The following is a 16,662-nucleotide window of genomic DNA, read 5'->3' as shown; positions in this document are numbered from 1 at the left end:
GCGCCTTGTCCACCTGCATTCCTTCCTTCAGCTTCACAATTCACAAATTTTCAATCCTTTTGTGTCACATTTTCGGTGTTATCATCTCTGGGTTTTGTCCAACCATCTGCCTATCAAACAAAACTCACCTGTATCCATCCACCTATTACTTGTCCTGCCACTCCTGTTCCAGTTCCCCCCACCGCCAGCCCCACCATCAGTCTGAAGAAGGGTCCTGGACCGAAAAGTCACCTATCAATGTTCTCCAGAGATGTTGCCTGATCTGCTGAGTTACTCCAGCATTTTGAAGCCCTGATCTTTGGCATCCATGAGCACATCAGCTCATCCTGCATCATAAGCCACAGCTGCAGGGATTTCTTATTCCTCTTACGCACATTAGGCATTCTTGTGGTTTTGCCTCTTGACCTCAAACACTCAACAAATTGTGGAAGACTGAATGAACAGAACAGTTCATTCAACCTGGCAATTCATATCAGCACCCACTTAGAATCTCACTCCCATTAACCTTTCCAGATTTTAATGGCTGTTTTTAAACATAACAGGAGCGAATGTATTGATTATGATATTTAAATTATCATTAGCTCTCCCCAAGGCCTTATCCCACCTGAGATTTGCAATTCCTTCTGACTTCGATAATGATCATTGGTCCTTCTCTCTTCATTCTGTTGACTCTGATCTACTTTATGCAGCACATATTCCGCTACAACACCATCATCCCTCAAATCTACAATTTGAGAGGGAGAAGGGAAAATTGGAAGTGTCAGTATTACAATGGAACAAAGGGAACTATAGAGCCATGAGGGAGGAGCTGGCATAAGTTGACTGGAAAGATACCCTCGCAGGGATGACAGTGGAACAACAATGGCAGGTATTTCTGTGAATAATACAAAAGGTGCAGGATCAGTTCATTCCAAACAGGAAGAAAGATTCCAACGGGAGTAAGGGGCGAACGTGGCTGACAAGAGATGTCAGGGACAGTATAAAAATAAAAGAGAAGAAGTATAACATAGCAAAGATGAGCAGAATGCCAGAGGATTGGGAAACATTTAAAGAGCAACAGAAGATAACTAAAGGCAATACGGGGAGAAAAGATGAGGTACGAAAGTAAGCTAGCCAAGAATATAAATATGTGAAGAGGAAATAATTAGTTAAGACCAAAATTGGACCCTTGAAGGCTGAAACTGGTGAATTTACTATGGGGAACAAGGAAATGGCAAACAAGTTGAACAGGTACTTTGGATCTGTCTTCACTAAGGAGGACACAAACAATCTTCCTGATGTACCAGTGGCCAGAGGATCTAGGGTGACGGAGGATCTGAAGGAAATTCATGTTCGGCAGGAAATGGTGGCGGGTAGACTGATGGTCTGAAGGCTGATAAATCCCCAGGGCCCAATGGTCTGCATCCCAGGGTACTTATGCCGGTGATGTCCGAGGAATGCTGACCTTCCTTCTTCCCCACCCCCCCCCACCTCTCTCTCTCTCGTACGCTCCCCTCCACCTCCCTTATCCTGGGACCCCTCCTCTCCATCCCGCATTAATCCCCATTCCTGCCTCTATTCAGTCCTCACTGACATCCCTTGTCTCGTCTCCCCATTTACCCTCCCCATCTATTCATCCTGCACTGATCTCCCTATCCACCTCGCATTGATTCTCCTGCCACCCCTCATCCATCCTACACTGGTCCCCCAATTCATCTTGTACTGACCCCCCTTCCCATCCATCCTGCACTGCTACCCCATTCATTCTGCACTGATCCCCCCCCCCCTCCATCCTGTACTGCACCCCCCATTCACCCCGTACTGACCCTCCCTCCAGTTATCCTGTAGTGATCCCCCATCCATCCTGTACTGATCCCCCATCCATCCTGTACTGATCCCCTCATTCATCCTGTACTGATCCCCTCATTCATCCTGTACTGAACCCCTCATTCATCCTGTAGTGATCCCCTCATTCATCCTGTACTGATCCCCTCATTCATCCTGTACTGAACCCCTCATTCATCCTGTACTGATCCCCCATCCATCCTGTCCTGATCCCCCATCCATCCTGTACTGATCCCCTCATTCATCCTGCACAGACCCTCCGATCCACACTGTACTGAACCCCCCATTCATCCTGTACTGATCGACCCATTCATCCTGCGCTGATCCTCTCCCCATCCACCGTGTACTGATCCCCCATTCAAGAAGAATGGGGGGGGGGAGGGGGGGAAATCAGTCTGAAGAAGGGTCTCGACCCAAAACATTGCCTATTTCCTTCGCTACATAGATGCTGCCTCACCCGCTGAGTTTCTCCAGCATTTTTGTCTACATCCATTCATCCTGTACTGATCCCCCCAATCATCCTGTACTGATCCCCCCCAATCATCCTGGACTGATCCCCCCCAATCATCCTGTACTGATCCCCCCCCAATCATCCTGTACTGATCCCCCCCAATCATCCTGTACTGATCCCCCCCCATCCATCCTGTACAGATCCCCCCCATTCAACCCCATTGACATCCCCCACACAATTTTACCTACTCCAATCAACGCACACTAATTCCCCTGCCTCAATCCATCGATTCCACACCGATTGCCTTCTCAACCCCCACCCCCCACACTGCCATCTATCCATCCCGCACTGATTCACAATTTCCCTCCCCCCCCCCCCCGACCCTCCTGTGCTGGAAATGTCTTCAGAGCAAACATTGACAATGTTTGATAATGGAATGCAATCAAATGTGTTTTAATTCCCAATGTTATTATGTGTTTTAATCCATAAAGATGGATTAATTAAATTGTGAACAGGTGAAACATTAAAACCGCAGTGTTCGATTGTCACCGGTACCATTGACACGTTATTACAGAATTCATTTTAATGGCAAATCAATGCTCTTAATATGGAGTATCAGTACTGTAGTGATTTAATGAGCAACATTCACAACTATACGTTGGATTTATCCAGGTTTTACTTCTACAGTTGGTCATATACATCACAAATTTGGTCAGGAGATATTTCAGTTGAAATTTTAACGTTAATTCTGAAGTGGGAATGATGGAAACAGCGTTTGTCAATAATTTTTTTTTAATCTGGTTCGTACAAACTGGGTATCTTCATTGCTGTTCACAACACATACATCTAATCTGGATGTCCGGTAATGTGGCGTTTTGACACCTTTAAACATATTGCCAAAATAACATTTGCTGCAGTTATGTCCTTTGGCCATCTCTTGTCAGTTAGTGTAATGTTTAATCTGTCAGATGGGCATAGTCGGTTTTAACAGCTATTATCATAAAATGCCTTTAGAAATTTCCTTGCAACCTGTATATTTTGTTGTGGATAAATTATGTGGGAAGCGAGAGTGTTTCTGTACCAATAGCAATAACGACCAATGCTATGGCCATGTCATGATAATTTTCGGTCCTTCACAGAAAACATGCTTGCATCAATCTGTAGTGTGCATGGTTAAGCATATATGTTACCATGGTGCAGGATTTATTGACACAGGTTGATCATACACTGAATAATCCAACCACATTTTTGTTTGGAAGTGGAAAGAAATAATAGAAATTGCATTAATTGCAATGTGTAAAAAGAGTTGAGATACTGTATTATAATTTTGCTGCATGTCATTGTGGTATATATCATGTCTTGATTGGTGAATATGTTTAGTTTGTGACTTTATTTGAAGCAGAAATAATATGTGAATGCTTCATTGAGCATAATTCCGACTGGTAACTACGCACTTCGTCCGAGCACATTATCGCACGTGTCATGCAAGCCGTCTTAAATGACCACCTAAACTGTCATTTGGCAACCTAAAAAGCTGCCTCGGTTGCCCGGCTGGCAACAGGGGAAAAAAGTAAATTGAGAGCCCTGTTCTGCAGTTGTACAGGGCCCTAGTGAGACCACATCTGGAGTATTGTGTGCAGTTTTGGTCTCCAAATTTGAGGAAGGACATTCTTGCTATTGAGGGAGTGCAGCGTAGGTTTACGAGGTTAATTCCCAGGATGGCAGAACTGTCATATGTTGATAGAATGGAGAGGCTGGGCTTGCATACTCTGGAATTTAGAAAGATGAGAGGGGATTTTATTGAAACATATAAGGTTATTAATGGTTTGGACACACTAGAGGCAGGAAACATGTTCCTGATGTTGGGGGAGTCCAGACCCAGGGGCCACAGTGTAAGAAAACGGGGTAAGCCATTTAGAACGGAGATGAGGAAAAACGTTTTCACACAGAGGGTTGTGAATCTGTGGAATTCTCTGCCTCAGAGGGCAGTGGGGGCCAATTCTCTGGATGCTTGCAAGAGAGAGTTAGATTGAGCTCTTAAAGATTGCGGAATCTGGGGATATGGGGAGAAGGCAGGAACGGGGTACTGATTGTGGATGATCAGCCTGATCACAGTGAATGGCGGTGCTGACTCGAAGGGCTGAATGGCCTACTGCACCAATTGTCTAAAACTGGTTTAACCATACCCTTTTTTAGATTATTATTAAATGGCATAAGGTACATGAGTGGCATAAAAACAGATTAGTCTTAAGGCCCGAGTAGATCACCTGTCCCTTTATCTGCATCTGGAAAACAAGTAACCACACTGATGCCTGTGGGACATTGCAGCCTGCAAATCGCCAGTTCCATTTACTGCTTTACAATGGCGGCAATTGCCTCACAAATGGAAAGAGTTTAAAAATGCCCAGAGGTCAGGAAAAGTCCTGTATAAATTAAATATTTTTTATACTGAAGCATTTTCCAAGGTCAAAGTAAATAAAAGATGTTGGGCATGTCCAGAAGTCGGTTGCTAAACCACAAGAATGCCTGATGTGAGGAAGATGGATATAAAAACCTTGTGACACATTGTGGTTTAGGATGCAGGATGAACAAGTAATCAGTAACCAGAAAGATTTTTTTTAATTACTGCTTTGAATATACATTTAAATATGCCATGATTACTCACCTTGGTGAAATTGGGCTTAAAACCCACAGTGGTCCATTGCAGCAATTAACACCAAGAAACCACTGGTATTCGTTGCGTTGAACATTGTCGAGGAGTAAATGAATGTGTGACAAATCTAGTTTTTGTATCTTGTATCCAATTTTGGATCGCTGCGTTCTATTTCCAATATGCCTTTGGTCCGAGTGTTTTCACAGGCTATTGGATGCAAGGAAACCAGCCCGACAGACCCCGACTGACTTTCCAACCCTTCAAATAGGCCTTGTAGATTTACTGGCAATGGACAGTAGGAACACCAGCTGTAATATTTTTTCACAAGGGATATGATGAATACTCACGTTAACCACAGTAACATTTTAAAAATGTCACAAAATGAGGGAGGGAAAACCTATTAATTTAAAAGTATTGTTTAAGAAGGAATTGCAGATGCTGGAAAATCGAAGGCAGACAAAAATGCTGGAGGAACTCAGCGGGTGAGGCAGCATGCAGCATCTATGGAGCGAAGGATATGGGCCAGGTTTCGGGTCGAGACCCTTCTTCAGACTATTAAAAGTATTATACTATTTTACCTTACTGGATAATCAGATTGTTTTTGCAACTTTAACAATGCACATAATTATTTTACATTAATATATACATTTATTTTGACTCCAGGAAATCATCTACATTTTAAGGAAAATGCAATTGCAGATGATTATTAATAAAACACTCTGTTTATTCACAATTAACCCTTGCTTGATGTACAACCTTGTATTGTTATGAATGTAACATTATAAATTTATATTCACTCCTATATCCTACCTCCTGCAACGTATCGATAAATTTCCCTTGTTGATACCACCTTTCTGGAAATGGCACAAATCCCTTTGAAAAAAAAAGAAAATTTCAGGTGCTGAAAATCACATATTCGTTTTTTTTTTTCAAATGTAAAACATACTTGTGGTCATATACGTAATAGTACGTAAATAGTTCTATTGGTGCTGCATTTTTATCCTGTAAATAGTACCGGTTTGCACAAAGCTTGATGCAGATCATGAATGGACCTCTGGGCAGAGTTGATACCTCTGTTGTTCCACTGCCACTGTTATAACGTCATAGAGTCATTGAGTGATACAGTGTGGAAACAGGCCCTTCAGCCCAACATGTCCCAGCTACACTAGTCATAGAGTGATACAGTGTGGAAACAGGCCCTTCAGCCCAACTTGCCCACACCGGCCAACATGTCCCAGCTACACTAGTCATAGAGTGACACAGTGTGAAAACAGGCCCTTCAGCCCAACTTGCCCACACCAGCCAACATGTCCCAGCTACACTAGTCCCACCTACCCACGTTTGGTCCAAACCTGTCATATCCATATTCATATAATTAAATATTGTAATATTTTAGGTTAATACAAGATTCACTTTCACTCACTCAACAATACACAAGAATTCCATTCCAAGAATCAGGACTTTAGTCAGGAATAATTATTTAGAAAACAGACAGAAGAAAAAAGCAAGGATAAGAGAGCTGCTGTGTTTTTTTATTATATGCTATCATTTGTAATCCTTCCTTCCAAAGCACGGAAATTATCTAATGGAATGATAGCATATTATAGTGGGTATCCAAATATTTAGATTCTCAAACATATTGTATTCTGAACAAGAGCATAATTTGTATAAATCATCTAAAGAAAGGGGTGAATAATTTTATTTGAATAATGATTAAATATCTGTATATACCAATCGGAATCTAGTTCTGAACCTGAAAATGGATTTCGTACCTTTGTTTCATCCAAGTACAACCGGGAGTCTTCCTGCATCATGCATGTGTAAAGAGTGCCGTTATTGTGAAGGAAATTCTCAAAAGCCACGCTCAATCCACCAGGTTCAGCATTGTTCCTTGCACAAGAATGGAACTTCAACAAATACCAGATGGTGAATTATACAGGTCGTTCTCACATTAAAAATAATTCCCAAGTAATTATTTAGAATAATTGTCCAGGTCTCTAAAAATATATTATTAATTTCTTGAAAGAAGCCAAAACAAACACAAAAATCAGAGAATGCTCACACCAGAGCACCAGTTAACCTCCTAAACCCTAACCTTAACCCTAACCCTTGAGGGATTCCTCTGTGAAAACTTTCTCAAAGAAACCGATTCCAACCTGTAAATCCCAGAGCAACGTTTTGGCAGCGTAGGGTCATTGAGGTCCCAAAATAAATAATTTACTTTAAGTTTGTAGATTTCCTACTTATATTAAGAGTTCTTTCTTTTGCTTCTCATAACTTAATTGTGGCTTCAACATAACATATCATTTAACACAATCAATCAGATCTAGGGACTAATTTAGAGTCTGGCAGGTGGAAAGTGTTTATTGAGGCGACATGAAATGTTGCAAATATCACGGGAATTACAACATTAAAGACGGATGATAATTAACCCAGAATTAACCCAGGGTCATTGCGGAGCACCAGTTAACCTCCTAAACCTGCCCTTACCTTGAGAGATTCCTCTGTGAAAACTTCCCCAAAGAAACTGATTCCAACCTGTAAATCCCAGAGCAGCGTTTTGGCAGCTAGTTCAGCCGCTACATCTCCAAGCAGAAGACGCTGTGGAATTCGGCTGGGAAATTACAGGATCCACTATTGAATTTCATGAGGATTCCAATTAAAAATGTGAACGACTTCTGAGTTATGAAGGTAAATGTTCTGCACAGAATGGCTAACTTAATGGCAGTAGTTTTGGGAATTAATTTCCCATTTTTCAAAACATGTTAAAAAATTAGTATTCACACAATATTTCTCAACTTTTTTTAATTATTTTAGTTATTTGTGGTATTTTACAATTTCCCATAATTTTTCTTTTTTTGAATTTTGAATCAAAGCACTGATATTTGAATATTCTGGTATTTTACAATTGTTCATGTCATGGAAATACCCAGAGAACCCAATAAACAAGTTTGAAGATTACTGGTTTGGAAACTCCCTGAAACAAGATGACCTGTGGTTTGAACAATCTGGCTATGCATTATCTGACCATCACAAAAAGGTTACTCCTTGGACTGAAAGAGGTTTTTCACCCAGAGTTGTGAATCTGTGGAATTCTCTGCCACAGAAGGCAATTCACCGGATTTTTTCAAGACAGTTAAATTTAGCTCTTGTGGCTAAAGGAATCAAGGGATATGGGGGAAAAAGCAGGAATGGGGTACTGATTTTGATGATCAGCCATGATCATATTGAATGGCGGTGCTGTCTCAAAGGGTCGAATGGCCTACTCCTGCACCTATTTTCCTATGTTACTATTTATGTCGTGCTATTAACTGATAGCGTGTTCCATTCTTGAATGGATATTGATTTCTATAGATATGTATTAAATATGAAAATAATTTCATCAAGAAGTGCAAATTTTGAAACCGTCCATGAAAGTTGTTGGTATTGTTGATAGGTAGGAAAGTTGTTTAGGCTACAGCAGGATATAGATGAGATGGAAAGCTGGGTGGAGAATTAGAAGAATCCCGACATGTATGAATTGATACATTTTGGGAAGTCAAATAGGGGTCGGACATATAGAAACATAGAAAAATAGGTGTTGGAGTAGGCCATTCGGCACTTCGATATACAGTAAATGGTCAGACCCTAAGGAATGCTGATGAGCGGAGACCAGGGACTTGAACCTCATGGTTCAATGGTTCTTTATCACATGTACAGAGGTACAGTGAAATTATTTTTTGCATACAGTTTAGTAATGTATTATACATGGTCCCTCAGTTCATCTACTTCCTCTTAGAGCCTGTATCCATAATTCCCTGAAAGTCGCAATACTGGTAGATGGGGTGGTGAACAAGGCACATGGTATGTTTGCCTTCATAGGTTAGGGCATCGAATATAAAGGTTATGAGATTACTTTGCAACTTTACTAAACAGTGGTTAGATTGGGGCCAAGGAAAGAGCGTTCACGTCGCGGCCCTGTTTCAACCAATCTTTCCACCACCACGCACAAGAAGCACAAGAAGCGCAAGACAGACACCATTGTGCAGATGCCAAGAAGTGTGTTCAGCTCTGGCTGAACAACTTCTAATCTTGTGTGTGGACTCGATAAGAAGAAGAAGTGGTTAGATTGTACTTGGAGTACTCTGTGCAACATAAGAAGGATGTGATTGCACTAGAGAAAGAAAGAGGACTTTAATTATGGAGAGAAATTGGATTGGCTGGACTTGTTTTCCTTGGAGTAAAGGAGGTTGATGGGTAACATAGCAGAAGTATATGAGGCATAGATAGGATATAGTCAGAATCTTTTTCCCATGGTATTGGTATTAAGAATCAGGGCGTAGGTTTAAGGTGAGAGGAAGGTGCTTTAACTAATTTTCTGGAATTTTTTGAGGATGTAACTAGGAAAATGGACAAGGGAGAGCCAGTGGATGTAGTGTACCTGGACTTTCAGAAAGCATTTGATAAGATCCCACATAGGAGATTAGTGGGCAAAATTAGAGCACATGGTATTGGAGGTAGAGTGCCTACATGGATAGAAAATTGGTTGGCAGACAGGAAACAAAGAGTAAGGATTAACGAGTCCCTTTCAGAATGGCAGGCAGTGACTAGTGGGGTACCGCAAGGCTCGGTGCTGGGACCGCAGCTATTTACAATGGTTTAGATGAAGGGATTCAAAGTAACATTAGCAAATTTTCAGATGACACAAAGCTGGGTGGCAGTGTGAACTGTGAGGAGGATGCTATGAGAGTGCAGGGAGACTTGGACAGGTTGGGTGAGTGGGCAGATGCATGGCAGATGCAATTTAACATGGATAAATGTGAGGTTATCCACTTTGGTAGCAAAAACAGGAAGATAGATTACTATCTAAATAGTGTCAAGTTGGGAAAAGAGGAAGTGCAATGGGATCTGGGGGTCCTTGTTCATCAGTCAATGCAAGTAAGCATGCAGGTACAGCTGGCAGTGAAGAAAGCGAATGGCATGTTGGCCTTTATAACAAGAGGATTTGAGTATAGGAGCAGTTGTATAGGGCCCCAGTGAGACCACACCTGGAGTATTGTGTGCAGTTTGGTCCCCTAATTTGAGGAAAGACATTCTTGCTATTGAGGGAGTGCAGCGTAGGTTTACAAGGTTAATTTTTGGGATGGCGGGACTGTGCTGAGAGAATAGTGCGGCTGGGCTTGTATACTATGGAGTTTAGAAGGATGAGAGGGTATCTTATTGAAACATATAAGATTATTAAGGGTTAGGAGACGCTAGAGGCAGGAAACATGTTCCCAATGTTGGGGGAGTCCAGAACCAGGGGCTACAGTTTAAGAATAAGGGATAAACCATTTAGAACGGAGTCGAGGAAACACTTTTTCTCACAGAGTTGTGAATCTGTGGAATTCTCTGCCTCAGAGGGTGGTGGAGGCCTGTTCTCTGGATACTTTCAAGAGAGAGCTAGATGGGGCTCTTAAAGATAGCAGAGTCAGGGGATATGGGGAGAAGGCAGGAATGGGGTACTGACTGGGGATGATCAGCCATGACCACATTGAATGGCGGTGCTGGCTCGAAGGGCCGAATGGCCTACTCCTGCACCTATTGTCTAAATAGGATTTGAGGGGTGTTTTTTTCACACAGGGTGATCAATGTCTGGAATGCACTGCCTGAAAAGCTAGTAGTCATACATAGACACTATCCTTAAGAGATGTGTCGACAGGCACTTAAATAGTCTGCATAGAAGAAATATGGACGGAATGTGGAAAAATGGGATTAGTGTGGATGAGCAAAGAAGTTTGTATGGTCTTAGTGGGCCGAATGGCCTGTTTCCATGCTGTAATGCTCTATGCCTCGGTGTCATGTGGTTGTTCCTTTGAGAATAGTGAGTGACTGGTCTAGTTTCTATAGAAGAGTAGAGAAAAGCTGCAGCAACTTGAGCGATGTAGATATTGCTGAGATTTGATAGAGGCGCAAAGAACATTAAAACCAGAATGGAAAACTTGGACCATTTCTAGGCTGCCGAATATTTGTAATTGTATGTATTTAAAAAAATGTTCTTACATTTTGAGGTGCTTGTACAATAGTTTGGCATAAACTTTCAATTTCCTCTTGTTCTTCGTCTTCTTCCACATTAGACTCGTCTTGCCTTTCTATATCCTGATCTTCATCAGACTGCTCAAAAACTTGCATGATGCTAAAAGGATCAGTCCCTGAACTGTTATTCGTCTCACTGGAGCAGTAAGGTGATGTCAGGTTATTGTCAGTAGTTGCTGAGCCATATATTGGATTATCTATTGGAGGTTTTGATGCTCCACTCCCCATCACTATTCACTTCAGTAATTCTGCAAAAAGATATGTCAAAAACACTTGCAGGTTCAATTTAATTAATCTAGGGAAACACATCCTTTTTAGAAACTGAACAACGTTTTATCTTCCAAAGCATACACCTTTTTTAAAAACATAGGTACAGACCATTTGGCCCACAATATCCTGTGCTGAACAGAATGACGTCATGATACTAATCTCCTCTATCTGCAAGTGATCCATATCCCACCAATCCCTGCATATGCACATGCCTTTCTAAAAGTATTTTAAACACCATAATCATATGTGCTTCCTCCACTACTTCTGGCAGCGCATTACAGGGCTGCAGCATTCTCTTGTATAAAACTTGCCCCCACCTTCAAACTATGCCCTCCGGTACATGACATTTCCACCCTGAGAAAAAAGTTCTAACTGTCTTTCATAATTTTATGCATTTCTATTAAATCTCCCTTCAACCTCTGACGCGACAGAAAAAAACAATCCAAGTTTGTCCAACCTCTGCTTATTAGAAATTTTATCTAATCCAGGCAACATTCTGGTAAACTGTTGGAGTTACTCAGCGGGGCAGGCAGCATCTCTGAAGAAAAGGAATTGGTAATGTTTCGGGTCGAGACCCTTCTTTAGACTGAGTCTTGGACTGCCTTCCACTCTGCCTATATCAATTTTAAGGTTATCAGAAAATGTACTCATCAACCCATCTACATTTATATCCAAGTCATTTATATATATCAAACAATAGGCCCCAGCACAGATCCCTGCAGAACACCACTGGTCACAGACCTCCAGCCAAAATGACATTGCCTTCTATGGGGATAAGTTTTGAATCCAAACTGCCAAGTCAAGACTCACCCAGGAAAACAATATTCGTGTGATGTACACGAAAAGCAACACAAATGGTCACAACATTATTCCCCTCGTGTTATGGGAAGAAAATCATTAAACGGGCTGTTCATTCAATCAATGTTCCTACTATCTGTTCTCAGATCGTACAAATATTCTGCTTGAAGCGAGTCTTTTCCTTGCCTACAACCCAGCCATTGTACATACTATTTCCAAGCTTCGTATTTTTCAAATTCTGTGAATCCCATTGGTGTTCGCAAGTTTAATACACTCTAAAACAAACACATTTTTAATTTACGAGCAACGCTGTTATTGATATTGTCATTTTAATTTCGACAAACTTTTATTTGCAATGTTCAATATCCCGAAATTACCTTTCACATCGACATGAATGATATTCGTAATTCTAAATGGCAAATTGGGCGGCGCGTTTGTTATTAATTTGAATGTTAAATCGCAACTAATCTACGACGCGACTCCACCCCCAACATCTCTGCGTCTATGGGATTTAATTAGTAATTAGTTATCCACATCTCACGTGAAATGTCCCAGCACCTAAACAGACGCCGAATTCATTTAAATTCTAACGTTCTTTTCACTAGGTGTCCAGATGTGATAAACGGGGTGGAATGTTCAGTCGGCATCATTCAAACTTCACCTTGTTCTTTCCTCCTGATATTTATCTTACTCTTCACCATGGTAAGGGTTTCATTCGGAACGATCGCATTTGCTTCTTGTTCAGAGTCGGCAGAGCAGGAGAACACGAGTTCTACAGGTTCTTCACACAGGTCGACGCCGTTACTCGCTGGTTGCCCTTGGAGGTAAACGAGTCCGTCGGTATTCCCAGGGAATGACTGCTGGGAGGAAGTGGTGCGAACATACGCCAGGGGAATAACCCGTTTATTGGAACGATGCTGTAATCATCTCACCGCCGGTAAGCGAAGCAGCAACAATGAACGAGGCTCCAACCATACAATCACTCAGCGGGAGGTGGTTTACAGTCGATAGCAAACACCCAGTTGGTTGACTGGAACCAGGTACACTGGTAAACAATGAAACGCTGCTTTGGGAATTGGCCAAGGCATTCTCACCCGCTGCCTATGTGCAAGAAAGGCCAGCATATCTCCGATCACACCAGCTGTAAATGAATGCGGTGCAAATCTTTATTTTAAAGCCAAGTCCAATTTATTGCATCAGTACGGTGAGGTCCAGGTACATCATTCATCTTCCACCTATTTCAGCAAATGTGACGTATCCAGTCTACAGGGAGAGGGGGGATTAAAGTCGTCCATCATTGCTGTTATTCCTGTTACACGTGCATCTAATTGTGTGATAAACGCTATATCAGATATTACAGTTGGTGACTCTCTTTCAATGTTCTCTGCCCTTTCTTATTTCTTATCTCAACAAAAAAATCTGATTCTAATTTTTTATGATGATCCAATTTGCCATGTTTATTTTCAACTCCTGCACTGATCTGCTCCCTATTTATAGTGCTGCACCATTCCCTTTTGCATCTTGCACATCCTTTCTAAATGTCAGATGTCCTGGCACATTTAGTTGGTAGTCCTGGTCAGCCCGCAGTCATGGTTTTGTAATGTCAATTAGATCATGCCTATTTCCCTTTACTTATTTGTGTTTAGTTTTATTGTTGTGTGCACTGATGTACTATTTCTATTATATTACGTTTATAATTAAATAACAGCAAATTAACTTATCTTGTTGTGAATGTTGAGTATTCAGATGCAGCATCTTTTACTTTTGTTATTTTAACATTTTCTGTATTTGAACCCCTTTGACATTATCTTGACTGAATGCCACTTCTTCCAGCCTGAATGAGTATACCTCCATTGTCACCAGCTTCAACAACAAATGTGTTGATGACTGTGATCCAACAAAGACAATTAGGGTCCATCCTAACCAGACACCTTTGATGTCCAGATCAGAAAGCGGCCAGCCCAGATGTGGTCCCTGGACAGATTCTGAAACTGTGCACCAATCAACAGGCCATGGTCTTCATCAGTATCTTCAATCTCTTGCTTCAACAGTCTGTCCTCATCTGCTTCAAGGAAAACTCCCTCATTCCAGTGTCCAAGAGAAGTAACCTGTCTCGATGTCCATCACCCAGTCGCTCTACCATTGACAAAAATGATGTGCTTTGAAAGATTGACAATGGCCTACATCTGCACCAGTCTCCTGGACAACCTAAAGCCCTTCCAATTTCCATACTAGAAAAACAGATCAATGGAGAATGTAATATTCACTAACTACAGCTCGGCCTTCAACACCTCAATGTCGAATAAGCTCCTCTCTAGAAAAATTGAAAATAGGTGCACGAGTGGACCATTTGGCCTTTTGAGCCAGCACCACCATTCAATATGATCATGGCTGATCATCCAAAATCAGTACCCAGTTCTGGCTTTTCCCCATATTCCTTGATTCCCTTAGCCCCAAGTGCTAAATCTAACTCTCTCTTAAACATCCAGTGAATTGGCCTCTACTGCCTTCTGTGGCAGAGAATTCCACATACTTACTACTCTCTGGGTGAAAAAGTTTTTCCTCATCTCAGTCCTAAATGGCCTACCCCTTATTCTTAAACTGTGATCCCTGGTTCTGGACTCCCCCAACATTGGGAACATTTTTCTTGCATTTCCTGTACAATCCTCTAAGAATTTTATGTTTCTATAAGATACCCTCTCATTCTTCTAAATTCCAGCGACTACAAGCCCAGTCGACCCATTCTTTCATCATGTCAGTCCAGCCATCCCGGGAATTAAACTGGTAAACCTACACTGTACTCCCTAAATAGCAATAATGTCCCTCCTCAAATGAGACCAAAATTGCACACAATACTCAGGTGCAGTCTCACCAATGCCCTGTACAACTGCAGCAGGACTTCCTTGCTCCTAAACTCAAATCCTCTCACAATGAAGGCCAACATGCCATTGGCTTTCTTCACTGCCTGCTATACGTGTATGCTTACTTTCAGTGACTGATGTACAAGCACACCCAGGTCACGTTTAAACTCCTGGTGGGGAATAAAAGACAGCTTCAGACTGCAGAAGCATCCATATCTGAAACATCACCTATCTGTGTTCTCCAGAGATGCTGCCTGACCCGGTCTCTAGCACTTTGTCTTTTTTTGTAAATCAGCATTTTGGCATTTTGGCATTTTGAACAAAGCATCCTGGACCTTTGTTGTTGGCCCTCCATTTGCAACTGGCTTCTGGACATCCTGACCAGTAGACCGCCCTCAGTTAGAATTGATTATAACCCCCTTGACCTTCAACAATGGTGCGTGCTGTTCCCCACTTTACCCTATGCAATAATGGTTGCAGCCCTTCTACACTGCAATGTGTCAGATGAGTCAAGAATCCAGACTGTTCAAGTGTCACAAGCACCAGCACCGATTGTCAGAACAAGTATTTCATTTGTCCACTCCCAGAGCATGTGGCAATTAAGCACTCTTGTCTCTTGACCGTTTGCGCTGAACAAGACTGCAACCAATATCCTGTGGGGAGAACGGTTAGTATTGTCCTCCAGAAGCAGATTCAATCCTTCAAAAAATAAAGCCCTCCCTCCTGTACTATCTCTCCAGCCATGCTCTCGTCTGTGCTATCCTCTTCTCTGTGTTTATTAGCACATGGCACTGGGCGTAGTCTTGCAATCACTACCTTTTGAGATCTCTTCATCCAACTCCATCCGCAAACTTCATCTTTTTTCTGCCCGTGATGTTGGTACAAATGCAGCCCTGACCGCTGGCAGTTCTCCCTCCCCTTCCAGGAATCTCTGCAGCAGGCTAATGGCATAGTTGACCCTGGCACCAGGGAGACAATCGCATCCAAGAGTCTTGTCAAAGACCACTGAAACACCTGTGTTCCCTTCACCATTGAATCCCTTCTCACAATTACTTTTATTCCACTCCCTGCCTCTTGGGCCACTTGTGGAGCCACAATCCTGGCTCTGACCCTGACCTTACCGTAACCAGAATGGAAAATCTGCTGCAGAGCGAGATTGACTTGGATGACCCATTCCTCCCCTGCCAGCTCAAGCATAGATTGACCTCCCCCCTAAATATACCTCTCATTTTGTGCCTTTTTATTTATAATTTGTACATAAACACAAAGCTATGTATTTTTCTTTACAAATTAAAATGTAAAATACAAAACTATTTGCTTTGTACCTTTTCTTCATTGGTGTACGTAAATGTCATTTTAGTTAGAATTAATTGGTTCTCTAAACTTGTATTTTATGCATTGCAAAAAAAAGTATTTTCTAAATGAGCCTTTTTGCATGGACTGAAAAAAACAGGTTGCTGTTCCGAATTCAGAACCTCCTCGAGAGGGAAGCCAGCAGTAGTTGTGCACATGGGCACAAACGACGTCAGGAAGAAGAGGAACGAGGTTCTGCAACGCGAAGACTGAAAAACAGGACTTCTAGGGTGGTTATCTCTGGATTGCTTCCAGTACCTCGTGCTAGTGCGGGCAGGAACAGGAAGATAGGGGATCTGAATGTGTGGCTGGGGGGCTAGTGCAGGCAGCAAGGATTTAGCTTTATAGACCACTGAGATCTCTTCTGGGGTAGGGGTGACCTGTACAAACGGTACAGC

General features: G+C 42.0%; 1 protein-coding gene across 2 annotated transcripts in view; it reads right to left on the bottom strand.

Moving 5' to 3' along the window:
• Window positions 1–13,321, bottom strand: part of LOC116983641 (kinesin-like protein KIN-14R) — a 34,406-nt gene extending 21,085 nt beyond the window's left edge. Inside the window, exons 1-4 of one of the 2 annotated variants that reach the window (XM_033037385.1) lie at window positions 12,712–13,321; window positions 10,950–11,230; window positions 6,701–6,835; window positions 5,739–5,801 (exon numbers count right to left, since the gene is read on the bottom strand). In XM_033037385.1, coding sequence (XP_032893276.1) covers window positions 5,739–5,801; window positions 6,701–6,835; window positions 10,950–11,210 — 459 coding nt within the window. In that variant the 5' untranslated portion in view covers window positions 11,211–11,230; window positions 12,712–13,321. Of the gene's footprint in view, window positions 1–5,738; window positions 5,802–6,700; window positions 6,836–10,949; window positions 11,612–12,711 lie in introns of those variants that run through there. The other variant, XM_033037386.1, reaches the window with a different exon arrangement.
• Window positions 13,322–16,662: the final 3,341 nt, after the last annotated feature.

Source organism: Amblyraja radiata, chromosome 19 (assembly GCF_010909765.2).
Source record: "Amblyraja radiata isolate CabotCenter1 chromosome 19, sAmbRad1.1.pri, whole genome shotgun sequence".
Lineage (NCBI taxonomy): Eukaryota > Metazoa > Chordata > Chondrichthyes > Rajiformes > Rajidae > Amblyraja > Amblyraja radiata.
The sequence above is the reverse complement of the archived record's forward strand: the minus strand, read 5'-3'. Positions and strand labels throughout refer to the sequence as shown.